Source organism: Trematomus bernacchii, unplaced genomic scaffold (assembly GCF_902827165.1).
Source record: "Trematomus bernacchii unplaced genomic scaffold, fTreBer1.1, whole genome shotgun sequence".
Taxonomy (NCBI): domain Eukaryota; kingdom Metazoa; phylum Chordata; class Actinopteri; order Perciformes; family Nototheniidae; genus Trematomus; species Trematomus bernacchii.
The window spans coordinates 4774065-4802035 of record NW_022987840.1 but is presented as its reverse complement, the minus strand read 5'-3'; the positions used below and the strand labels follow the sequence as shown (position 1 = coordinate 4802035).

The following is a 27971-nucleotide window of genomic DNA, read 5'->3' as shown; positions in this document are numbered from 1 at the left end:
GACGTTGCGAGGCTCGCTGCTGCGAGGAGCGGGACAGTGTGAGCTGGCTCACTGGTGTGGGGTCGGCGAGACAGCGCGACACCGCGGAACTCAGCCTGAGCACACACACAAACTCCCAGCCAGGCTGCGGGTGTGTGTGTGTGTTTCGGGCTGGGTTTCGCTGTGTCTCGCTGTCTCGCAGACGGCCACTGGGCTCACAGGGAGGGGGGGGCAGGAGCTCCAACAAGCCGTTTAGGACAGAGAGTGAATACACATACTACACAGAGTTGCTGTATGAGAAACCAATGTGAGTTTGGAAAATTGCTCAATATAAATCGATTTTAGTATACCTCAACAATGGAATTATGATCAGTAGAAATGGCCATGACATGGGTCCTTTAAATGAAATACCTATGAGAGAAGGCTTTGAGACGAGTGTCTTCTTTAAAAAAAAAAATGTGCAGCTCGGCTGATTTGAAATTCACAAGTAAAGAAGAGTAAATAAGAAAATCTCTCTGAAGAGAAGCTACTTATTGAGTATTGGACAATAAAATCATTCATATTATGCAACAACTTGCGAAGACAAACTACAGGGTTTCTCAAGTGAGTTGAAACCAAGGTGTAAAAATAGCTCCACCCAGTGGATAACAGTCGCTACTACTCTGAAGATTGATATGTGCAAAAATACTTCGATATCAATAAAAACACAAAATACAAAGAGTATTCTTAAGTTGTATTTATTCATACTATGTCATATTTATACTCTAGGTTCATCAGATATTTATATATATATATATATATTTATTTTTTTATTTTATTTATATAGATATTTACATATGGCATTGTTGCCAGTTGAAGAAACAGATATTTCAACAAAATATATGACAACCACATAAAATTCAGTGCTATGCTGAATGCACACAAACTTTGATTAAAAACACAAAAAAATCCGGAAAGTGGGGTAAACAGCAAAAACGTTTACATGTTACTTGGTTTTTCTGCTCCAGAACATGGGCAAATGTAGTGTTGCTGAAAATGGCGTCATCGACCCCCCCAGAAATCACCAGGCAGTGTACAGGCAGTTGACAAACACAAGTAAAAAATTAAATAAAAACACTATAAATGCTGAAACTTTGAACTGATGCTTTCTGAGGCAAGGGGAGAAGATCCAAGTAATAATAGTTTGCATTAAGTACAGCCATGCATTAGCAGCGGTCGTCACACATTCTTCAATACATTTTCTGATAGCTTGCCTTCCTTGCGACATGTATCAGTCAAATATTGGACCAAACAAACATGCGGTATGTAAGGTTCATATTGTCTCTCACATTCACCCACTCATCAGAGAACACACTTTGGAATCGACTAATTGGTTTCTACTCATATCTTTTCACAAAGCCATTTAAGTACTCTTCGTTCTCTGGAGAATAGAAAAGCACCTCCAAGTTTGCAAAACTAAGAACCTCTGACACACATGCAGTTGCGTGTGTTTGTGTGCAACGAGCTATCTCTTCTATAAATACAGTACACGTTTTATATTTTTCTCTCTTCAGACCCCACATGGTCGACTTAACAAAAATAGAATAAAAAATAACTTTCAATACATTCTAGAAACAAACAACTGGGTTGGTCGAACAGGGAGGGTGAGGGGGAAGATAGAGGCAGGTCCTGGTGGAGGTGGTGGTGGAGGTGTGTGGATTAGGTGGAGGTGTGACCCCTCAGGAAGATTTCAAGGGTGCACTTTGAAGGACAGCAGTTCCTCCGAGTGCATGTTGTTGAGTGAACGCAGCTCGGGAAGCTTGAGCAGCAGCTTGGTGAAGGTGGTGGCCGACTCCTCGCCGTGGTTCTGCATCACCAAGTTCCTCAGACCCCGGATCAGTTTGTCCTGCAGGGCCTCGACCGAGTTTAGGTCCTGGATCCCTGAACGATCTGTGCCGGGACAAGATGGGAGAAAAGGTCAATGTCAGACAGAGCAGGGCTTTAATAATGTTTTAAATCACATCAGAGGGACTGAGCTAACAAATTGAATGTGTAGTGCAGTGTGCACCTTGCCCTTAAATACATCAATAGTTGTTTTAATGCTGTGTATATGTCTATATGTTGATTAAATTCAAATAGATCATATATTCTCGCTGCAAGGTTCATAAAGAGCCTTCTAACAGCAATAGTGAATAACTTCTCCATTCCAATGTGCTCTCATACATGAAAATATTCAAAGTGTGTTCTTACCGGCTGAGACGAGCACCACGGCTGTGAAGAGGCTCATTTCCTCAGAGTCCAGCCTCAGCGCAGCCAGCTTCTCGCTGAACTCGCACATGGAGTTGAGCAGCTCGCCGGCGCCCAGCGCCCGCAGCGTGTCAAGGCTGTAACGCTTTCCACTCAGGAAGGTCACCGTCCGCTCGACGGCGTTGAACAGGGAGGCAAATCTGACCATCAGCACCTGGGAGTCAGAAAAGGGAAGGGTTTCTTTAGTTTATAGTTTGGTTTATGCAGGTAAGCAATTTAATCTGTCTGTATAATAAGTCTGATGGTGGTTATATGATGAAAAACGTATTTAATCTCAGTTGTGCAAAAAGAAAAAATGCTGAAGTCTCTTATTTCTGTTGAAACTTTCAGAGCAGATATTATTCACAGCTCTGTTTGGGAGAGCCACATTGGCTCCTAGTGTTTAAAGAGCCTGCAGTGTTTCACTTTAAAGCAAGGATTAAAAAAATGTTGCTTGTTTGCCCTCTTACCTCAAAAGTTCCAGCTTTCAACAGGCCGACCTGGTCGTGCTCTGGGAGGTCGCAGAAGCCCGAGATCCTCTTGGCAAAGTCGACCACATCCCGCACGGCGGGGGTGAAACTCATGGAGAACTCCTCCCAGATCTCCTGGCTCGGCTTGTGGGGGTCCACGTAGGGTGAAGCGTTCATTGGACAGACCTGGAGAAACATTCAGACAGAAGGTCAATCAGAGAGGCTCATCAAAGCTTTAACTTCAGTGGTAAAAGCAGAATAGAAATGTGTTTTTACAGATGAATAGATAGATAGATAACTCACCAAGTATTCTCTATTATTCACGCAGCTGGTTGGTCCATTGTAACCACTTGAGGCCGGTTTTGTGTTAAACCCATGTTGTGTGTTGCTGTCATCTGACGGCTCACACTTCAGGGTGCTGTTGAGCTGCTGAGGCTGCTGCTGGTAAACCTTCTCCTCGCTGTAAGCAGTGTTGCTGACGTGTTGGACTTTACTGTAAGAACCTTGCTGGTACCCCCCAACAACTGCATTGTTGTTCCAGCAGCTCCAGTTCTCCTGCTGCTGCTGCTGCTGCTCCTCCTCCTCCGCCCGGCCGTCACCCCCCACCTCCAGGGCGGCGCTGCTCAACGTGGGCGACGCCTGGCCCTGTCGCTGCGCCCTCTGCTGGCCGAATGCAAAGGCTTCTTGGTGCTGCCTGTTCAAAGCAATGAGGGACTCATCCTCTCCGCTGTCTGACGCGCAGGAGGAGGCGGAGCTGGAGTTGGTGTCCATTGAAACCACAGACTCTGAGTCCTGGGGGCAGTGCGGGGAGGAGGGGTTTGAGCTCGACAGGGAATCGGAAGCAGAGGAGGATGAGGGCGAGGAGCCGGCGTCGCTGGTCATGGCCTCCATGGGAGACGCGCTCTGGTGGCCGTGCAGCATGCTGTGCAGCTGGCTGTTGTTGCTCATCATGTTGTTCATGGCGTTCTGCATCTCCAGCAGCATCCTTTGCTTTTCCCTCTTTGGGATGCGGCCAAATCGGACAGCTGGGAGTAGCAAAGTGACAGCCATTAGAATGTGTCAAGAGTAAATGAATCACACCAGCTCACTGAAACTAAACTTAATATGCTGCTCACCATCTCTGGACATGCCGACAGACAGACACTTCTTGAAGCGGCACTGCTGGCAGCGGTTCCGGTTGATTCTCATGATGGTGCAGTTCTCCATCTTAAGACACTTCTTGTACTGGATGTTTTGCTGGATGCTTCTTCTGAAGAAACCCTAAGGAACCACAAGATGAAAAGCGTTAGTCATGGTGGAAAGAAGATAACATTTTTAGAGGAGAAGTTTTGTTCCAGGAACTAGTCTCACCTTGCAGCCCTCGCATGCATGGACGCCGTAGTGGAAGCCGGATGCCACATCACCACACACCTTGCACAACAGCACCATGCCGTTAATTTCTGCAAAGACAAAGACGAGCAGTGATCAGATATGGCATTTTCTTCTCATTAGCATAATATTTGTTATGATAATATTTGTATATGCTTACTGGTAATGTTGCTCTTGGTAGATGTGGAGGAGCGCCCAGCCTTCTCAATGCCATGGCTACGTTGGTGGCCATTTTTAGTAGGCGGAGAGATATCCACCACCATGCCCACTGCCCTGCTGGGGAGGGAGGGGCGGGACACGGCCTGGGATGTGGACAAATAGCTTCTGCTGGGGCTGGTGCTCATACAGGACTCTGGACTGGAGGCAGAGCCAGAGGAAATATAGGCTATGACTCCTCCTGTGGAGAGGGAGAGACATGACATGTTATAGCAGGTTAATCACTTCCCCATATCTCAAGGCTGTTAATGGAATGATTTAAAAAAAAAAATGCAATGTAATTTACTATATCCAGTATGGCAGTATCCATGTTCTTATGCATTGTTACCAGTGGTTTGCCATTCAAGCACTTTAGACATTTAGACTATCCTATAGCTAGTGTTCTACTATGAAACCTTTAGCAAACACACAATGCAAAATGGGCTATCTTTGGGCTTCTGACAATCTATTGCTGAGGAACAGAAATACACACACCACTATTAACAACCATATCAGGATATTGAATGTTTTTGCAGCTCCGCAACCTATCAAGCTTGTCAAAGTCACTGTGAACCAGAGATGATAGCAGGAGTTTATAAAACAAATTCTATATGCCAAATAAACAAACTCTTGGCAATACAGAAAGTACATGATGTCTGAGACGCCCAGAAAGAGATGCAGTCCAAAATCTGTGTGATCTCTGGTAGGATGATATCTTGCTAAGATTGACCCACTTTCTCACCTCCAGTGCTTACTGGTTGAATAACACCATTACATAACATACATTGGTTTCTGTGCTATGGGAGTGTGCTTCAGACAGGGTCAGTGAAGCACTGGAGCAACATAACAGTTTTGGCAAGAAACGAATGCAGAGGGTTATTGATGGGGTTATGTATTGTTTGGCCAGAAAACAGCTCAGCTGCTTAGTAACAAGAACATGGCATTTAAAGTTTTAGAGGATCAACATCAGGTGGCTGTCAGCTTTGTGTATGTAAAGCTCTGTTTTAGAAAACTTCAAACATGACTTGGGATTTTCCAATCTGCCGATTTTTTTTTTTTTTAAATAATTGCTAATATCAAAAATAGCTGGCAGTTATATTCATCTTGATAATAGTTGCAGCTTTATTATTTGAAATTACTGTAACTTTTTTTTCAAACATTGTTTAAATTGTGTTATGCAACTGCCCTTGGGCAAAAATACTTGAAACTGTTCCAGTTAAAGTGAGAGACTTGAAGCAGGGAAAAATTCCAAACATTCTAGTTATTTTCCATTTAAAGTTTAAATGCACATCTTGAGTGGAATATGTGTGTAAAAGACGAGTGTGTTTTTCCTCATCAACTCGAAAAAAAATGTTTGTGTGCCCACCCACACGTGGACCTGTCATGAATTTCTGTGAAAGCGAAGCGCGAGGAGGGGATGAAGCAGATCTAGGTCACTGGCTGCTGTCTACACGTTCTCACGTGTACCTTGCAGTGCAGCCTCTCGCGGGGATGGCTGTGATACAGCGTGGATTATACAATGTTCTGCGTCATGGGCTCCGCTCCAGCCAATCAGAGAAGAGTTCTAACAGAGCATGCCCGCAGAGAGGAACGCCCCTCGACCAATCAGAGCAGTGTTCCATGAGCGCGTCTACACACGGGCACATGGCTAGGCTACGCTGTCCATGTGAGCGAGGGAAGATAAACACTGTTGTGTCAAATGTAGCAGCGACTCAGCCCCGCAATGGCACTCCTAACTCCGTTTTATAAAACGCGATTTGTGGACACAACAGTAGTTTTATTACAAAACATGAGACATTTTAAAAATATGTTTAACAAGTGTGCCAACATTTCCTGACAGGTTATGATGCTGCACTACAGCAAAAATAGAAAACAGTTTCAATGGCAGGACGCCATTCATTAGTGCTTTGCCCTCCAAGAAATACTTTCTTAATTCCTGGACGGATTTTAAAATACTCATGATGCATTCGGTGAATTCAACTCATAAATTGATAGTATTTTCATAATTCCATGCCACAAGCCACGGTATCAATACCGGCAAGAAATACATAAAACAACTTGTTGTACTTTAAATATATCAGTTTTATAATAAATTATACATAACACTTCATTTACGTCAATGTTGACACGATCCATGCAATAAAGTTTGCATAGTGCATGCAATGAAAAACTCAGCCTTTGCATTTCACTGCGACAATCGTTATAAAATATTGGTTTCTTACCAGGCTTGGCTGTCCCCATGTCCTCAGGCATTTCGTTTCGAGGAATAGGAAAACAGATATTGCAAAATATCTGTGACGACTGTTGCCACTTTCCCCAAAACACCCACGAAGATATTACAATTGTTTGTGGGTGAGCAGTTTAAAGATAAATCTAATTGCAGTAGTCTATTTGTGGAAATAATCTGCAGGTCCGAGTCGGTGAGAGAGAACTAGCGTCTGAGTCGGAGGAGCTTCCCCTTGTTGTGTGTGACTGCGGGTTATTCAGGAGAACTAAATGTTCTCAATAGTGGGCTCGCCCATGTGACCCATTTTGTCGGCCACGCCCCTAAACCCAGGCGCTCGAGCCACTTTAACCCAGTGACACACTTTGAGGACACCAGGGGGGCGGAGCCAAGCGCCTCGTGGACGTAACGAAGAATGTAACACAGCGCTCACGTTGCAGAGCACAACGTGAAGAAGGGAGAAGCCGGAACAACAGACCACGGTTATGCAGTTCATGGACAATCTTGTCATGTTTGTTGTCTATTGAATTATTTTTGAAGTTACATTCTAAGAAACTACTTTGTCTTTCAAATGAAATGTGTGGTACAGTACATCTAAGCAATTATGGAGACACAATTAAAATACAGACAACATGATCTATTAAATAATAAGATGTATTTTGCAAATTAGGCTTCTAGTAGCTTTAACTAAACTAACATCAGTGATGACAGTAGCTATGCATTACTAAACTATCATAAGTAATTAATATCCAGACGTTATGTGATTTGATTTTAAATATATAAATATCTCTTTTTTATGAAGTTAATTTGTTTGTATGTAAGTGCTTGTGTAAAGCTCTTTGAATTGCCTTTGTGTCTGAAACTGACCTTCACCTTACATTGACTACTTGGAAAAGTAGGTCCTAGCTTTTCCTATTAAATCCAACATGAATCAGTCAAATGTTTTCCAGACCTTTTTTACATTAACCCCCAAGCAACGCTCTTGCTATGCAGATTCAAATAATGTTGTGTTATGTTACTGTGTTTTACTTCTCAGTTTAGGGTTGGAGTAAATAATCTCACTGTTAAATGATAAATCCCTTGTATTAGACTAATGAGAGTCTATGACACCTACGCACAGTTACAGGACTTATATTGAAGACACTGATCAGTACAAAAACAATCATATTCATACACACCGTCACCATTTCTAAGAATTGAAAGTGAAATTGTTTTATTTTTGACTTTGTCAAATCCCCTGGAAGTCCCCAGACTCCCCAAGAAATCAAAGATTCGATGGTTGCATGTCGAAGGATGTAATTGGCAAATTATAGATCAAGTAAAAAGCACTTCATGTGAAACTGCAGTTTGCATAGTCTTTTAAAGAATAGCCGATGTGGTGTAAAGGGAAGGGATTTTACTAAACCCTTCTTAGTAAAAGGATACAGACTGTTGGCCTCCACTCACACCTCCCCATGTTGTCAAATCAGAAGCAAGAGGACGAGGGAGCAATGAATAAATGAGATCTTAACCAGATTGTTATGAAATGTAAAACACAAATTTGCCAACCGAAATCCAAACACACACCTACTGCTGTGATATAACATTGCTAATTGCTACCATCAACAAGTGGTGGTCACGTGCACCCTTGGCATTTGTGGTTTGAAGAGAAATGTTTCCACTCTGATTGGATGGATTACCATAAAAATTGCCACTGGCATTCATGTTCCAACTCAGATGGTGAACATGGAAAACATGCACATGCTGTATTGTTATTGTGATTCTGATGGATACATTTATATGTATTTCAGAGTTTCCCTAAAATATCTAATTGTTAAAAACTCTTTTATCATACACTGTATCTATATATATATATATATATATACTATATCTGACATATTTGAAAGGAACAATAAAGACAATCATGCAGGATCACTGGGATCTGAATTATACTCTGGAATCCAGTCACTGGAACACTTTATATTTGACCTATATCTAAAACGTGAACAACAATCTGTGAACTTGATAACCTAAGAAACCACTATGCACCGCAAGTGTTTCATCAAAACAAGGCTAACCACAGGAATTGTTCTCGAGCTGACATTCTTTAATATTCTTGGCAGCTGTTGTTAGAACACTATGTACTCCGTTTACTCCATCATATTACTTCTTTATGGCTACTGTATCACCAGTGACTTTACTCTCACAGGCTAAAATGTATACTGCTGTGAGCTACTGACACAAAAGTAAATTATTAACTTTTACACTTGCTGACCAGAGGAATTTCACGTTTGAGAGTTGTTATTGCACGTGTACAACATCAGCTGTGTTTGGAAAATAGTAAACCATTACCTTTGGACACTTTCTGTGATGGTACATATAAGCAATTGGGTTTGTTTCAACTGTATAAGACTATTCAAAGAATAGAGAGCAACACTTTGTACGTTTAAAAAACATGTTTATACATGTACAGAGTTAGGTGTATTATTATCTACCAGATTAACCTGTCAGGCCAGTTTAGGTTTCTGTGGTTCACCAGATCAAGAAGCCTGAACACGCCATATGCCTGATGGAACATGTCTTTTGTTTTAGAAAGTTGTACATGTGACTTGATTTGAATGACACTTATAAATGATCTCATGGTTCCTGGCATCTTCGGGTTTGCCAGTGTAACAATCCTTTAAGGCTGCTCTCTTGGCCAGATCTCTCATGGAAAAACAAGAATATAACCTTTACCCGCAAAGAAAAAAGTGAGTTGAATGAAAAAAATATTCTGAGATTAATCCCTTAGGTTTACTTTTTCTAAAGCAAGGGGGGGAAATAAGAAGATAATCCAATTAGATTTCACAAATACTGCTTTACATACTGTTTCCCATTCATACGGGGGGAATGGTTTTAGACTTTCACATGAGAGCCTTCTTAACATTGCCTTCCCACACTGTACTTTATCCCCAGCATATCTGAAAATAAAGGTAACTCTTAGGACTTAGTTTGTTTCTCTTAATGCTTATGTTACACTTTATTGCTTTTCCAATATATCAAAAGCAACTTGATTATGTTTCTGCTTTCTTTTCAGTGGGGATATGAACCTATTCTCAAGGCTTACAGTAAGCAGCTTGTCATGACTTTGCTGTACTGAGTTAACATAAAAAAACGGTATTATCAATGAGGTGACCATCTTAAATTCAATCAGGAGAGACGTTGATGTATGAAATACATATTTATTACCGGGACACATAATATGAAGTAATAATGATTGCCAGAATTATAACAGGTGAATGGAATGGTGTTTGGCGATTAGGCCCCAGTTTGCAGGATAATCATTCAGGAGGGGGAAGAACCGCTCCGATGAAACCCCCCGGGGTCCAGACACTGGTGGTGGTGATAAGTAGGTGGGACCGGTCTGAAGGGAGAAGGTTTAGCTTGGCCCTGTAGGAGACGGGAGGCGAAAGGGGTGGAGGAGGGTTGCGTATTGTCACCTGAAATGACAGCTGACAGAGGGAAGAGCAGATTTAAAGGGATTAGCGGGTGCCACGATAGGCTTGTGAGAATGGAGAGAGGAGTGATTGGTTAGCTGGGGAGTGACGCCCCCGATCACTTAATGAGGGAGGAGAGAATATTGAAATGACATGTAATATGAATGAAGAGCTTGGTCTTCCTGATTGAACTTGCGCTGAGCTTTCATTAGTCAATTTATAATTGTTTTATGAGGCACTGATCATTTGTATTCCCTCCTGGACTGAATTGATAATATAACATATCGCTTTTCCTGTGTTGACACCTGAGGACATGACAGCGTGTTCCCCACCTCTCTGAAATGCATATTTATATTAATAACTGGAGTTTTTATGACCTTACAGTCCACACAAAATGGTGACTGGCTGTGACTGGCATGCGTGTTGTAAACAGAGAAAACTATACATTTTGAATGTAGAGCATTGTGAAAAGTCACATTTAAAATCTGAAGTGAAGAGTGAGAAAGAAAAAGGCGGTTATTTGCAAACAGATTGACAGATTTGTCTTGGCCTTGGCTGCCCTGGACGATGTTGGAAAGGTGACTTCACTTTGATGAAAAGGCCAACTACCCTAACACCGAGTGAAAAGGGTGACATAGAAGGATTATGGTCTTGTGTGCTTTAACGTGGAACAAAGTCTGAAGGAGAGAGTTGGTGCTGGTTGTTTCCTAGATACCAGTGTGGTCATGTAGCTAATGTAGTGATCCTGCTATGCAAAACAGACTCAAACAGTGGCAATTTATATTCACCAAGAATTAGAAACTAAGTCAAAACTGCAATGATGTTACGGCCGGAAAATGATATCATCCGATTAACCCGTTTTCACAGCAATTGTATTGTGATGACCATTAAGTGATGAATCCTTTGTCTTATTTAATGATACATTAAAATGTAATAAACAACATACTAGTATATGGCAGCTCTCATGTGTGGGAGAAACAGTTGAAACGTTTATCGTATACAACCATTTTGTGATTATTTGCTAAACTGTGATATACATAGGGGAACATGTCTATAGCCTATCTGCCACAGGTTACAGCTCTTCCTGCAAAAGGCAGAGTTGTGTTGACATTACCAATGGTGCTTTGATATGATTTGAGGCAAACATTCAAAGGTAAAGGAGGCATTATTTTTATATTTTTATTAAGTAGATATTTTGACGGTAAGCCATTGAATCCAACTGTTTATTTGATGCTCGGGAAAGTTCTTGAAACAGTCGAGCAGTCGAGGAATGTGGCAGCCAGAAGACAAACTGTACAGATTGTATCACTAGTCTTACTTTATCTGTACTTTAACACCTCTATTTAACATTTACAGCATTATATAAACATATCTTTATATTGCGTTACAAACTGTGGTTGTAAGAAGATAAGGAAAGGTTTTAACAATGACATTTTTTTATCACCTAACAACTTTATTATGTACTTTATGTAACATCTCTTATGAACACGTTTTATATTACTACAACTGTTTTCCTCTCTTGTCATCATGGCAATATTACAAACCAACCAATTCTGGCAGTCAACAGAAGGTATTATACAGCAGGTTTAGACAAATGATATCTGTCTATTATTAGTGTGCTATAATCCATTAATTAAGTGTTTATGATACCTATCATTTAATGAGCCATCTACTCACACCACAACATTAATTACAATAGTTAAGTGCAACTTGTTATAATAATTGACGTGTTTTCAGCATTACTGTAAGTGATTACTGTTCACTTGTCCAGCAGGTTTGCATGTGGAATCGACCCTTTAATAACAATGTAAACAAAAGAGAGACGAGACTTCCTTTCCATTGTGTTCCTTTATTACCATATTTGTGGAGATAACTTAATCAGGAAGCAAAAAATATACCAGACAATAAAGTACTACAAATCTGAGATAGAAATAACCCCCCAACACAACAACCCGCAGCCCCCCACCCCTCCTCCTTCTCCCCCCCCCCCCCTTCTTCTTCACCCTTCGTCGTCTTCTGTGGGTTTATGTGGCGTATCTCTTCGTCCACTGTTTGGCTGTTCGGTCATGCTCCACTCTGTTAGTCGTGTACTGGGTGGCGATGCTTCCCACCAGGGGGTCGGCTGAACGGGAAAATAGGTTTCACATTAAGTTGCTATGCACTTAGAAATAAAACAACAGACAGAGAAAAATACACTAAAGGGTTTAAAAATAAGTCTCCCATTACCATTTTGTTTTGTTGAACTTTTATTTACTCATTAACAAGAATTAATTTTAGGTGCAAAGCAAAATCAAGTGAAGGCTTTGGGTGGCATGTTAGGAATATTAATACTGGTGTCACTACCTCAACTTACCCGTTTTGAAAACCTCTGACAGGAACTTCTTTAATAACATTTTGGAGTACATATTTTCTACCAAAGCATTATCAGACAAGTCCCGTCCTGTCACAACGTTTTAATAAAGCAGCACTAACTAGACATCGAATGCAAAACTAAATGAACTTTTGTCTGTGGCCCCTGGTTGGCAGGTAAAATGCAAACTTGCTTTCACTCTTACGAGCAAACGGCATTTAAAGAGTACGATATAGGATGTCCAGATGAGATGAGAGGGTTTCCTGTCAAGGTGGCAGCACTGACAACATTTTACCAGCAAGAGTTTCAGATTACTGTTCTAAAACCCTGGAAATGCTATTAAAAAGGGAGCTCGAAAGTGATTCAGTCATCAGATGACATTCTGAAGGCACTTTAGCTCAAAGTAGGATTTATTTTCCTTATTCTCCTGTCTCTCTTTATAAAAATATACTTGATGTGACACGGAGCGAGAAGTAGAGCGTAAATAGAGAACATTTGAAGAAAGCCAGATGAAAAAATGAAAAAAAGCTTCCCTTGAGTATAACTTTCTACCACTACCAAAGTTGTATGATAGATGCTTGTTGCAGCTTGCTCAACTCATAAATCTAACTTTGAACTTGTATAGTTGACCTCAGACACTGAACAACTGTTTCTTAACGCCTCTGCTTCACTTGCTCTAAATACTGAGCGTTGATGGACAGTTCAGCCTCACCTGGGTTACAGTCTGTGAGCAGGGAGCAGATGGACAGCAGCACCTTGGAGATGGTGAGGGCGGGGCTCCAGTTGTCCTTCAGGATGTCCAGACAGATCACCCCCTGACTGTTGATGTTGCAGTGATATATCCTCGTACGGAAAGTTACCTGCAAAAACAAACGGTTGCGTTCACAGTCAGGGGGAAAAAAACATTTCTTATATTGTTCATCGACATATTTGACCACGACAAAGACGCTAAAATCAGTTAATGATCCTAGAACAAAAGTCTGCCTTGCTTTGAAGCTTTATCTATTAATTCTCCAACACTATCGTAAAAGCTTTGATTTAAGTGGTCACATGTCAGCTAAACATTTTTGATAAATGTAATATTAAATTGTTATAATATATTGTTTATAGATGTTATATTAAGACATGAGTTATAGAAGGTCACTAGGTAACTCATACAGAAACACTTCCAGTATGAAACCTGCAGTCAATGCTACACTGAACATCTCTACCTTACACACAGTCTATATCATATATACAGTCTATGGTCTATATGCAGGACATGAAAGCCCTCTGGTGGATGAATAGAGGTACTTCTGAATGCCAGGAAACACTTACTAGACAGCAAAATACCTCTGCTTTTACACAAACATGAATAACTTTTAAATAAAAAGGTGTGCATTGACCTGCCGAGAAAGATTTTTTCTCAGTTTTTAACAGTTAATGTTCTGATGAAAAATTGAAAAGTGAGCTGTGGAAATATCAGTGTAGATCTGCAGAACATGTGGAGTCAAATAATGCTTTCATAAAGACCGTTTTTCACACGCCGCTCTGATTCTCAGTGGTTTGTGTGGGTATTTTTAAATCATGGTTCACCTTTACCTCTCTAACTTAACTAGGCTATTTCCTGCTGATGTTTACACAGTGAACCAAACTTTCCATTCACACAGACAGAAACATAAATCTATCCATAACACGTTATTTTTTTACCCTACTATGTTAGGCTAATGCGGTGTTTCTCAAAGTGGGGGGCGCAGAGGCATGACAGGGGGGGCGCGAGAGACCAGGAGGAAAAATGTTATGAAAAAAAGAAAAACATAATTTGGAAAATTATTGATTCGAAAAGAATGTGATACAGTACAGTACAAGTACGTCTGGGTCTATGTGTTTCATTCAAGCTCGGCTCTGTGTGTGTGTGGAACGAGCCATTTTGTGTGCGAGCGAGCGAGAGAGAGCGCGCACCGGTACCGGAGATCATTGTTGTTAGCTTCTGGTGCTAGCGAGCTACGCTAACGGATATAAGGAGCTTTTTCCACAACAAGGTGGAGGAGAGTCCTCTCCTGTCAGACTGAGAGGCTCAGTGAACTAAAGGACTCTCTGAGTGTTTAGATAGTTCACTTTAGTCTAAGTTATCTCAGTGAGTCTCAAACGGTTTGGTCACGATTTATGTAAACAAGTATTTCTGAGGCACACGTTTATATGATCATTATAGTTATAAAAAAATAAGAGAATAAATGAGAAACAGGTATGAAATACTATATGACAGCAAAAAAAGAATAAAGTTTAAAAGGAGAGTGAAATGTAAAATATCCATAAAGAAAAAGTAAATCTGTTTACAGTTCTGTTTCAAATGGGTGTTGAGATGTATCCATAGATCTCTTCATTTTGTTCTCAAAGTGCACCAGATTGATGCTTTTAACTTCAATATTTAAAAAACAAATATTCCCAGGGGAACATGCCCCCGGACCCCCCTATGTGAGGTCCACACACCACCTATAAAAATACCACTTTACCCCTGCTTACACGTATATGCCGTGAGCTGATTATCGAGCCTTCATTGTAACAGTCGCGGGTACTGTGTATGTGCGTGGGGATTGTTGCAGTAGAAAATTCCACTGTAGCGACCGGTACATTAATGGGAAGCCCTAAATGTTTGAGCACTCTATGAAACGTCAAGCTACCCCACAGCACCCCCAAAAGAAATCTCTGGCGCCGCCACTGAGCCTGCAACCCCGTTTTGAAGAAATGTGCAGTGCAAAACAGGCTCATTGCAGCCACTAATGCTGTGAAGACACACTGGGCTAATGTCACTATTTTTATGACTGTTTTGATTTATCCCACTTGAATTATCCTCAGTAAAACAAACAATGATACGGGGTGACATTTTTATTACCATCATAATGACAATATGTGTTACACAATGTAGCTTAATTGGTTTAAATTATCCCGAAGGGACACACAAATAAACCATTATCCATTAACTCAGTACAAACGGTTTAAAGTGGATCCATAGAAAACAGACAAAGCTGAAACTTGCTTAAAAACCAGAAAGCTGTTATTAAAAAGGAGAAATCCCAGACATCAACTATACTGCTGTCTGATGAATGAATGACTTTATGTGGCCCATTCTACACACCTCCAGTTAAAACAACTGCTCAAAAGAGAAGAGATCCTTAAAATGTTTTAAATTACTTTGGGCAACAGAACTAGAGAGAGTAGATATCAAGAAAATGTATCATGTTTAAGACAGTAAGACTTTGTTTTATGCTCCTGTGTGCCACATAAAAGCATGATCTTACGCTAATAGTAAAGTGAGAGAGATTTATCTGACAGAGGTTATATTTGAATGAAACCAACTTTGTGTCCCGTCCCTTAATATTCTTTATTGCTCAGATCTGTGTTGCTCAGCGATGTAGTTCACCCACAACTGAAAACAACAGCATGGCTGTTACAACTCGGTGAGAATGAATCATCTACATTAGTCACCTAAATGACTGATATCTGACATTATGGGGCATGTTACTCTTTCCAAAAACACATGTAGACATTTACATCATTTTCATCCCTATTTGGAGCAAATAACACATTTAAAACTAATGTCTGTCTAATGCAGGGGTCGGCAACCTTTTAAATTCAGCGCATGATGCCGAATTTAACAAACAAATTGAAATAATTGGTTTAAACGGCATAATAATAATGACGATCGCCCGTTCTGTGATTCTCCAGAACACACAGATGGCCAGTCCGCCCCTGTGTAGCATGTTATTTCGATGAGAGATGAGCAGATCGCCACTGGGCTTTCAACTAAAGACACAGCCACGCAAAAACTGCGGTATTTGTACAGCTCCTTATGGGTACTGCAATTTGTGAAGTGCTTTCCTCTGTGGTGAAACGATCAGCCCTGCACCACGGAGGAAAGCGGCAGAAAGTCACCTGGAGTTAAAGAGAGCGGGGCTGCGCTGCGTGCATGGCTTCCTTCTGCAGGTAACGGGGAGACACGCTCTGGCGGCGGTCTCGTTCAGGATCCGAAAATAACATTTAAATATTTTTGCACACTTATTCCACTAATTCCTAGTGTGCCACTGGCTACGGTGCCGCGTGCCACCAGGGGTTGCCGACCCCTGGTCTAATGTCATGTCAGATCTCAACTTTCATAAAATGAGTTGTGATATCAGTCTACCTTGTTAACTGATTACAGGTAAAAGGATTTCTGTCTAATGTGAGTGAATTTTCTTCTGAATCTCTGGCTTTGTTATGTGAACTGAAGCTATAAAGTTTATATTACAGGAATCCCAATTGTTATCATGTTGTTTCATTTCAGAACAGCAACAAGACAGTTGGTATTCAGGACTATACTTGTGTTGTGATCACAGTCTGAATGTGTGGTGCTAGCCGACATGTAGTAATATAACAATACCTTGGGGGGTTTGAAAGGGTAGTCAGGTGTGAAGGCGATGTCCAGGAAGAAGACCCCTCCCTCGTACACGGAGCCCGGCGGTCCCAGGATGGTCGACCTCCACTCATAGATGTTGTCTCCTTTGGGGCCAGCACTGCAGGCACAGATAAAGATTATCACTTAAAAGCAGCAAAAACAACTTTACTATCCGTAATGCAACTTCTACACAATAATTCTCTGACTGGAAGCATCCACTCATCTGAAATGTCAATACAATTAATCTGCTACTGATGATGCACAATGATTCATATTTGAAAACTTTGAGCATGAATGTTTTTCTCATCTTTCATGGTCAACAGTGTTAACTATTCTTTATTACACCGTCTTATCTGTTATGCAGAGGCAGAACAACAACATCAGGGAAAACAAACGGACCATAACAAAGTTAATCTCATACTAAATACTGCATAATAAACAAAGTTAGAGGAAAAGACGACACCCACACACCAAGGAAGACAGTCAATATTTATGAAGGCAGATTATAGGTTTCTGTTGCTTCAAAAGGAGGAAACTGGATCTACATCAATGGAGCATTCAATGAAGAGTGTGCTACAGAATGAAAGTCACACATTCATTCATGTACTGTGTATCACATGAAGAATCGCTAACAACTAAAGCTCACTGGCAGCTCACTGGAGGATGTGGGCGTTGTTTTTGACGTCTTCAATCAGGCATTGAACCAAAAGCAACTACAAATGCCCCTTTCCATTCAAGATCTGCCCAATGTAGGATTAAAGGGACATTCCACCAAAATAAAGCAAGTTCACTCTGCAGGAGAACACTGTAAACATGTGCATCACTTCTAAAGCTCAAAATGATCAAGGGCGAAAACCTCATTGGATTCTTTTAACTGCACTGCCTTTGAAGGATGAATGCAAATCTAACACGTTATGTGTCAAATTAATAATTACAATTGTAAAATGAAATGCACTCGCACAAGTACATTTCACAGATTATTGGTCATAAAAATGTAATTTTTCTTTTTAAAATGTGGAGTGATGAAAGATTCATTTCCCTCGTGCATCATTCAGAAGATGCCTCAGTTCAAAGCAAATCCCCAGCGATGTGTCTATGCGTCATGATCTGTTATCTGTATTGATTTTTCCTCTAGGCAGCCCGGCCTTTATCCCTCTTACATGCAGAACATGTGGTCTTAAACCCCCTGGGGTCGTGAGCACAAGACATCATAATATTGATCCAAACTGTCAGGGGGGGAGGGAGGGGGGGGGCAGATTTTGTGCACTGCTGTGCTTTTTGATCAACGTTTACACGTTTGGCAGTTTCAGCTACAGTAGAGAAAGTCGATCCAGAAAGCGCAGTTTGGACTAATTAACTTGGTCTTAAAAGATATTACTGGAAATGTGACACATGAAAAATGTCCGTCCTATTAAAGACTTTGAGTTCAAGTGGATGATTTTAATGACATTTCCTCTCAGCCTTAAACACCATTTTACTCTTATCAGCAGTCATGATAATCCATTAAGGGATGCAATATATACTGATAGAGGATCCATTCATTGAGCTTCATATAGTTATGACAGTGGTGCAAAGAAGCCTTTTCCATAAATCAAAGCACTAAGTCACGTGTATAGTTTCAGTACAGCTGGCTATCTTTCATGGCTGCACTATGAAAATGTGTTCAAGATGGAAACTTTGAGCGGAACAGCTTGAACTTCTGGAGATGCAGCTGCAGAACTCATTACTGTACAACTTCAGATAGAAACTCACAGCCAGTGTTTTTAATTTAATGAGATGGATTTTTATATACAGCTGAAATAACTATTCTTTAATAGATGGACAGAAAATGTATGTAACAAAATCTAGAGACTGCAGCTTCTCCTTTGTGATCATTTTCAGTTTTTTAGAGTTTTCTATTATTGCTAAATGAAATGCTCTTCTGATCAGAAAAATAAGATTTTTTCTTTTTTTTTATATTTCCTCATAAGCTGAATAAGAAAAATATCTGATGATTAGGATAACAATAATTATTGGTTGCAGCCTTTATAAAATCAACCAATAAATTAATAATCCACACAATATATTTGGCAATATTGACAGTGTTTTTTGGGACTCTGAACAACTGCTGTCATCAACCATCTGTTGATTTAAAGCTGTACAATAAACACATTTGAACTACATAAGAAATAGCCAGAAAGGAATACAAAAATACTCAGGTCTTTAGTTAATTAATTAAAATAGATTGAATGCGGATGTGCTACATTCCTCCTCCATAAAAAGCTTGAGAGTTGAGATTTTCACATTATGAACATTTAGGTAATTACATATAACATTATCATATCATACGAGGTCAATTTAACTTGGCTTTTAATCCATCATGTGCCAGGGCAGGTATTGTGTTAAGCTGTCACACTTCATTGTTGTAATTAGGTAGTCCATTATGAATTTGCCTAAATGACAGAAGCCGGTTGCTGAAAGTGCTGTTGTCCTTCAGATGCAGTCATCCGTCATTAATCCACTATTCAAGTCATTAACTTAACCAAGAACTCCATCATGCTGCTGTCATGATCCGCACAGAAACAAATCCCCGTCTGAGTGTCACTCAAAGCTTCAATTGAAATGTTCAGCTCTTAAGAAGGAAAGCTTGTAAAAGGGTTTACTAGGCATTGATATATATAAAATCACTGAATCGTAAAAGCAAATATTGTGAGTGCGCGTCAATTTATCAATTCATATAACTTTTTAACATTTTAAACAGCTGTAAGCACACACTCGCACCCTCTGGTGAGCGGGAGGGTTCATCTCAAGGAGTTTTTCCTAATAAATATCTACAATTTAAACAAAAGAATATTTGTGCTATGTTGTTAAGTCTAACATTTGCTCATGCCATGTTCGTCCCAGCAGCAAACTAAGCTCAGTTTTAGAAACAGACTACGTCCAAATGAAGGCTGGTTGTCTGTAAGGTTGCGAGAGAATAGAACTGCAATATTTTCCTGCTCAGCCTGTGAAGCAGATGTTTAAAACATGATAGAAAGTCTAAAGAAACAACAGACAAATCTAAACAGAAAGACTTTTCTTCTGAATTATGCGACTGTGACAACAAAGCTGTTTTCTTCAAGTTAGCAACAAATATCCAGACGGTGGACATTTTTGGGATGGTCCGACTGTGGCCTGAGGTGGCTTGTTTGATCTCCTGAGCTATGAGGAGAAAGATTGCTCTGTTTATCTTTTCTCCTTTCACAGGAAGGTCAGAGGTCAGGCTCTGCTGCAGAACAGCAGCCTGGAGCAGGGAGGGCTTCAGTGATTTGCCTCAGGACCCTGCAGGAGGGAGGACACCTGCTGCGAGGGGAGCTTCAACCCAGACGGTCTGCTTTTAATAATAATAATAATAATCTTTCAAATCTCCAAATTAAAGAAAGCCTAGCTGCAGTCCCAGCCAAGTCATCATGCTTAATAACATATCAATATATATGTGTTGTGTTGCAAAGCCAAAAATATTCAGTTTATTACCATATGTGACCTGCTCTATCGAAATCAGTCGCATTGACCCAAAGACACATTTTGAGTTGTATACACTGTTGGAAAGAGGAGATTCCTAGCTTTCTAATGATATCAGGATTGTTTTTGTACTCCAAATATTAAGCAAAATGTGTCACATTATATAATGACTGTCACCGAGTCATCATTTTGAGAAAAAGGCCTTCAAAGTTTCCTCTTCTCTGGAATCCATCGATCTGATTGATTATTAGCGGAGCAAATGATCAAAATAGTCCGGAGGGAAAATATTTCCGTTTGGATTACTGGTCTGGGGGAAGCTCGCGAGTGTGTGTGTGTGTGTGTGTGTTTGTGTATTTTTGCGTTTGTGTATATTGTGTTTGTTTCCCGGGGAAAACACTCACGAGAAACACCGGCTGTTGTTATGCCTGCTGTGATGTTAAGTGACTCCGTTCTCCGCTTGTAATTATGCCGTTACAAGCTTCAAAGTTGTATTTATCATCTAAATTTGCCGAAACAAGTTTAATATTCTGAAAGGCAGGACTTTGTTTATTTGAAATCAGATGAAAACAAACAGTAACGGACCCTGCCGTGTTATCTATGATTACTATACGCCTTACATTCATAATTTCAGCCGGAGGGAGGGGGGGCGGCGCTGCGGAAGAGCAGATTGCGAGTGAGAGGTGCCTGTCCTCTTCCCTTTACAAGCTTCAAAAATGTATTTATCGTGTGATTTTGGAAATAAAAGTTTCATATTCTGAAAGCCAAGACTAAAAAAAATAGTTTTTTTACGCAAATCCACGTTTATTTTGAAATGAGCCGTTGCGACTTCCGACTGATTTCGATAGAGCGGGTCACATATAGTAAAACGATGAGAAGCAGTACATTTCAACAGTTGAGGAGCTGTTCCCACCAATGATGATTTGATAGTCAAAAGGTTGCAGGTTAGTTTTATATCATCGACTAACTGATTCATTGTATAGGCTATAGATACCATGACCTTTCATCAGTTCTGAATGGACTTTAAAAAAAAATGCCACCAGCGACGACACTAAGTAATGAAAGCAATCCATATTTATTATTGTTTCTTAGTGCCTGTCATTAAAAAATGTAACAGTGTTATATATCTTTGAGGATTGCATAATGAAAATTCCCGCAAGCCTAAGAATAGATTTGGTCTAAGAACATCTTCCCTTATAATTAAGATATAATGTGTAGTTATAGCAGCATGTTACCTTGCACAGTGAGGAATGATCACAATTAATAAGATAGAATAGTGGGATACGGATGAGTGCTTAGTGTCTCAGTTAGGGTATTACTACAATGAGTAAAGGGAGAGAACTAGTGGGATCAGTGTTCTCCTAATGAGTTCACTAATGGACAGACAACAGACTTTAAATCAAAGAGTGAAGCCCACCTGCAGTTCGGCGGAGGGTCCAGTGTAATATCAGCCAGCTCTTTCTGAATCCTGCACACAATGAAACAAAAATCAGTCACTGGCCCAACATCATACCTCAACATAAAAAAACATGATCATTATAATGAAGATATGTGATGTCCTTTGGCCACGGTCAAAATGTAAATAGATAACCGTATCATTGATATCTGATCTTCTGAGCTTTGATTTACATTTTGGATTACAACATGCCGTTGTGAGGTTTCTTGTGTAAATGCAGAGCAACATTGATTGTGAAAGAAAGATACACTAAAAACAAGAGTGTGAGAGGTTTTGTTTCAATATTTTCCCAGGGGAGAAAAAGGAAGTTCTGAGCCACTCATTCAGATCTTGTCACACATTATCTTGTGAGTGTGTACATTATGGCCAGAGGAAGCTAATTTCTAGTAAGAATTAGTGGAACTAGTTTTCCTAGTCTTCCTCTTTTATGATGGATTTCTTCCTCCATGACAGATGAATGATAATGTGTGGTAGAAGTATTAGGAAACATTGCTTGTTCCTCTGAAATTGACAGTTGATGTTTCTGCATTTTTCTTCTATCAAACTTTATTGCAGATGCTTGGGAAGTATCACAATGACTACTCATGTATTCATGCAAAATATTAGCTAGAAGCGAGCGACCAGTTTGTTTAACATTTTTGGTGTTTTTCTTCAAAAAAGTAAATCCTAAAATACTCCCAGAAAGAAATCAGACTGATTTTGGCTTGTCAGAATATACAAAATGATTCATTAATAAACAATCTGTGGATTTATTTTTACCTTTTGGCGCTGGTGGAAAGCAGTTTGGAGGTCTTGCTCATACTGGCTTTGCTCTCCCGTTTCTTTTTGCAAAACGTGTCCCTCTGTCTGGTTTGGCTGGAAGAAGGCGGTGATGAAGAAGAGCTGGTGCTGGCACGAGAATCCTCATCCGACATACCGGTTTGGATTGGAGAAGAGCCGGGACCTGATGGAGAGAAAAACAAGAAAAGCTAAATACACTCAGTAAAACACCACAGCTGCAAGAAGGTAGAGTAGTTTCATAATGATTTCAAACCAAAACAAATGCTAATATGCCCTCAGTGAGGCCACAATAGCCGATATGTTTCATAATACACAAGCTACTTTCACTATATATAAACATTCATTTGCATATTTTCATGAGCAACTGCTAGTAGAGTAGAATTAAACTACATTTACTTAATACCTTTAGTTACTTTGCAGCTTTGGATTAATGATGTGAAATATAAACAGCACTTGAATAAGACTTTGATTACATCTGGAGTAACATTCACAAGCTACCCTGACTTATGCAAAGTAAATCACATTTGCAGCTTTGATAAAAACATTAAAGCATCAATAATTATGACCAAAACATACATTAGCCAATGTACATAATGTGCACTTTTAGTATATTTTCATGGCAATATTGTTGTACTTTAAGTGAAGTAACATTTTGAATGCATGACAATTACTTGTAACAGAGTATGCCTGCATTCTGGTAGTTCTAGTGTTATTTAAGTACAACCTCTGAAACCAGGGGAATTGTAGGCTAGTTATGCAGTGTTTATGTGTGTGTGAGTGGGCGTCACACACAGCAGGTAGCTTCTGCACTTTAATTTCCACATATTTATCGTTAGCTAACGTTTCCGTGACGGGGAACGAACTGCCATTAGCCAACAAGCTAGCGAAGTGCACAGTTCACACATCCAAGTTAACCACTTCACACCTGTAAACTCAAGACCATAGTTATTATATCCTAATACATGTAGAGGTTTAGTAATCTCTTGGTGACCCTGGCATAAACACAGCTACCTGCAAAACGATTGCCCCCCTCCCCCTTTAACTCAACGAACACCCAGGCCCTACGACTTAAGGGATAAGACTACTTCTTGGAACGGCGTGGGGGAAAGCTGCTTGCTAAGCATCCTTCACAAGTGATCGGACAACCGGGTAACCGTAACATAAACGTACACATGGATTGCCTTAAGAGTTCAACATAACGTTACAGCGATGTACATCAAAACAGACCGTTAAAAAATACATCCCTAGGCTAGAAATGACAACGAGACATTAAACGCGTCAGACAGCAGCCAGGAACAACTCCGTTCCAGCACATAGTCGGAGCCCCTTTTCCGTGCAACCAACTAACCACGACCGTGTTGTTTCTTTTCACCCAACAAACTGACCTTCGACTTCACTTGGAAACGCACACTGGCAGCAGACCGAACCGCTAACTTTGACCATTCGGTAAAATGTCGTCCCTAGATCATCTATTTTTTCTCGCTAATTAAACTTACCCAGTCTATTGTGTCTGGACCTCCGCCACAGTCTAGGCTGGCTGGTGCCTGTCGCCCTCTGCGGAACGGAAGTAGCCTACCGCGGCTGCAGTGGGCTGTACGGCCCCGGTCCTACTCTGGAAACAAGACAGTTTACATTATGACGACTTTAATACAGATTAACTAATGTGTTCATTCAATTTAACTGATTTATTGTTATCTAAACAGCATTTTGCTCCGGCACATTTGTTTGCAAAAGCAAGTCGATCTTTGAGTTACATTAACTTCATTATTTGAGCAGATGGTGGTCTGATTCAAGTCTAAATACCAAATAGTCTTAATCAACACATGCTAAATACATAATTGTTTCATTCGTTTTTTTTCTTTTTCTATATTTGATAAAAAAAAAAAATTAAACTCACAATTTATTAGGTGATGATAATTACTATCTGGCCACTAATTCAATGCCATTTCAATGAGATGATCTGGAAAGGATTATCTGTTGTTTACTATAGTCAGGGAGCTAATCTAGACCTTCAGCAATGACTAAATTGTTGCATCACTTGCCACAGAAACTGAAAAACCACTTAAACTGAGCGGGTCTGACTCATGTCTAAGAAGGTATTATTATAGGGCCAGTGAATTGAAAATATTCATTGCTGGAAGGCTGCAGCCCGAGGAGCCCACTTTAAATGTGGATGATATGTCCAGTTTGTAATTTTGTAAGGAAGAGCATCAATTCTCTGCACTTTCTGCATCCTTCATGTGCAACCAACCTTTCAAACCCATTTTATTTGAATTGCATCATGGTGCAATTATTGATAAATGACATATTAAGAGATTTGTAAGCTGGAACAGGTGCTCTAAAGCAGTTTAACGAGTCGTGCAGAACAGTATGTACTATTACCTGCTGGTGGATGTGTGTGTTTAAAAGGTTAATAGGGTCTCTCATTTCGTACACCGCTGGGTAAATATTTTGACAGTAGCATGTGCTCATCGTTAACCCTTTTAAAGTCCTGAATAATGTATTTTCCATTTGTACTCTCTTAAGTTACAGAACGAATAAACCTTTTCACACCTCATCTGTCTGCTTCAACACTTTATTGAGACTGTATAATGAGTAAAACCCAGGATGCATGATTCACAGTGGAGTGAAACTTGAGGATTTATGCTCCAATATTCACCAGCACAAAGACCAGAAGGAGCCATTGAAGAACAACATGTCATTGTTTTAAGATCACGCTAATGCTAATTAATTCAGACAAGTGTAATTACTGTAACAAATGAATCTAATCCTTTTCTTTAATCGTTGGCCAATATTTGTATATCTCCTGTTGTAGGCTACTTTTAGCAGCCATTAATAAGGCTGGAGGCAACAACAGACTTGGAAAAGATGCGCAACATGTTGTCGCACATATCAAATGACCTGAATTGCGTAATCTTTTCTGTAACCAGCCTTGGTGTTACAATTTCAGTCCAGTTTGTTGTCAAGGTGAACTCAAAGGCGCCTGTACTTATCCACCACCTCCTCTCCCAGAATGTTAATGTGATCAACAGCAGTCCTTGTTTTCCTGAAGTCTATGACCATCGTCTTGGTTTAGGTTACTTTGAGAGGTATGTGGCTCCCTCTGCACCGCTGTACTGTACCTCAACAGCCAGTGGCGGACTGCCCATCGGGACGTTCGGGACGAATCCCGATGGGCCGGTACCGATGTGGGCCGGCCGGATAAGTCACTAGCATTTTGTTTCCCAACTTCAATTGAATATTGAAATAACTTTACTCTGCAATAGACTGACACCCTGGTTTACCTATAGCATGCTTTGTTCAGATAATGACCTATATTTAAGATTGTCAAGGTAGCCTACTGTTCAGAAATAAATAAAGCAAAGGAGAGGTGTCATGCTTTTCCGGTTATTACCCGTCCCCTTGTGTGTTATGAAGGTTTTTATGCATGTAAACGGTGTGCAGAGTCAAAACCCTCAAAGTACACCCTATAGCGAGTAAAACTCTAACACAGAAAATACCTCCCCAAAACGCCTCGTTGGAGATACGTCATTGTCCATTTGATTCTTCCGGGTACGGCATGATGTCAACCCGTACCCGGAACGAAATGGACCAATCCGTGGAGCCATTACGTTACGTCCGCGGAGCCGTTACGTTAAGCCCCCGCTGATTGGTCCAAATTGACCAATCCACGGACTTCCTCACACACACATCTGTGTGCAGGGAGCAGGCAGCTCAGCTGATTTCTCCTCCCTGGCTGCAGGCTGATAACAGACAGTTGGGATCGCGGCGAAATTCTCTCTGCAGACCCATTCTCACAGTGTTTATCAACCTTTTTCTTAATCAATATCAAGCCACACTTATTGTTTTTACTTCGGCTGTGAGTTTGTTTGTGCTCAGGATGAGTTTGGCTGTGTTTCGCTATGTATCCTAAACAAGGAAACAACACCTCCACGGAGCTCAGCGCGATTCACAACGTCCCGACCAATCAGAGCACACTGTGCTCACAGGGAGGGTGGGGGCTGGAGCTTTTGGAGCTACAACGAGCCGTTAAAGGCAGAGAGTGAAATTCAGTGAATACAAGTAGTTTACAGAGATGCTGTATGAGAAACCAATGTGAGTTTGGAAAAATGCACAATATAAATCTATTCTAGTATACCTCAACAATGGAATTATGATCAGTGGAAATGGCCATGACACCTCTCCTTTAAAATCTTAAGAGCGGTGACATCAAGAGTTGTATCTCTGTTGAAAAGGTTGTTGTGTGTTATTAGGGTTCTGTGCTTTGACATGTTGTGGGGGTTATAACCTTTTGAAAAAGGTGAGCTCATGCTGGTCGGGTCAAGTGACTTGGATCTGTTAAAACGTTATCTGTCTCATTTAAATGTCTTCTGAAGTGTTTTGGTGAGTGTATCGAATTTGTCTTTTTACAAGGAGTGACCCATCAATAAAAAGGGGTGGCGTTTTAAGCAGATTTATGACAATACATGTTCATTCTAAATATCCTGGTTTCTAATTCTACAAGCTTAAGTAAGTGCTGCATTTTATTTAAAGGAAACAGGTGAGCATCAACATGCAACAGCGAGTGACTGCATTATACATTTTTGTATTATTTGCCAATGGCTATTCCTCTTAATGTTGGGTTAAGTTATGCTTCTTGAAATCTTACCTTATAAAGCATCAGTTGTCCGTTTTGTAGATATTTTGATGGACCACAACTCTGAAGTCAACAGGTATTCTAGCAACTTTTAGCGATTTTGGCACAGCTGTGCTTTTGAGTTAAATACTATCCTCGACCTGCAAACATGCTCACGATTACAATGCTTAAATGCTGATGTTAAGCAAGCTTAGGGTTTACAACTCCAGTTTAGTCTATTCTGTGACAAACACTAAATACAAATTACAGCAAAGCCTGGTGGGAATATCATTAGTTGTGCAGCTTTTTTTTAACGCAAAAGGCCTTGTATTTGAAAAACTACTTTGAAATATATATTATTCAGGAACTAACAAGAGACATCGCAGACCTGGATTATAGCTTAAACACAAATCACAGACTATCATGGAGAACCATTCATGAGTTTCTCAGGTATGCTGCAGGCAGGAGACTCACAAATGAAAACATCACACCTCCTTGATGTAATAAAAGCTACAATATAAGGCAGGAGTCATAAGCAGTCATCTGATAAGAACTTTATTATATTTGAGCTGATGTTTCAGATTGTAAAGTTTTACAATCCGGCGTGTGAGACTTTAAGCTGTCCTGAGCTGTGTTAGAAGATCAGTGAAGAGGTGTAAATATTTGAGGCTGTAGTCAAACACAAATCCCAGACAGAGCCGAGCGTTTTCTCACAAGCCGACCACAGTGTGTTTTATTGGGTGCTTCAGTAATACAAGTGCACAACAAACCACTCTGCAATTGCAGAGGTGGCGGGTAGCCAGTAAATATACAAGTCCTGCCTCTTTCACAGGCAGACCTATACTTTTGTGGTCTGCCTCAAAAGCCTTTGAAAAAATACATACAGTACAAACAAAATCAGAGGAAGGACCCATTGACTTAAACCT

At 40.4% G+C, this 27971-nt stretch overlaps 2 protein-coding genes across 3 annotated transcripts; both read right to left on the bottom strand.

Annotated features, from left to right (window-relative positions):
* Positions 1 to 870: 870 nt before the first annotated feature.
* nr1d2a (nuclear receptor subfamily 1, group D, member 2a) lies at positions 871 to 6750 on the bottom strand. Its single transcript, XM_034112657.1, has 8 exons — positions 6500 to 6750; positions 4243 to 4479; positions 4065 to 4153; positions 3830 to 3974; positions 3018 to 3739; positions 2715 to 2900; positions 2209 to 2419; positions 871 to 1908 (listed from the first exon to the last, which is right to left on the bottom strand). Exons 1-8 carry the CDS (start codon positions 6528 to 6530, stop codon positions 1709 to 1711), a joined length of 1821 nt encoding a protein of 606 aa, XP_033968548.1. The 5' UTR covers positions 6531 to 6750; the 3' UTR covers positions 871 to 1708.
* Positions 6751 to 11898: 5148 nt separating this feature from the next.
* Positions 11899 to 24032, bottom strand: LOC117468494 (ubiquitin-conjugating enzyme E2 E1). Of its 2 annotated transcripts, none has more exons than XM_034112647.1 (6): positions 23927 to 24032; positions 22410 to 22593; positions 21612 to 21662; positions 16703 to 16835; positions 13019 to 13166; positions 11899 to 12078 (listed from the first exon to the last, which is right to left on the bottom strand). In XM_034112647.1, the coding sequence occupies exons 2-6, from the start codon at positions 22562 to 22564 to the stop codon at positions 11981 to 11983; spliced, it is 585 nt and encodes a 194-aa protein (XP_033968538.1). In that variant the 5' UTR covers positions 22565 to 22593; positions 23927 to 24032; the 3' UTR covers positions 11899 to 11980. The 2 variants fall into 2 exon arrangements, with proteins under 2 accessions (XP_033968538.1, XP_033968536.1); XM_034112645.1 differs by lacking the exon at positions 23927 to 24032 and adding an exon at positions 23816 to 23906.
* Between the last annotated feature and the right edge of the window lie 3939 nt (positions 24033 to 27971).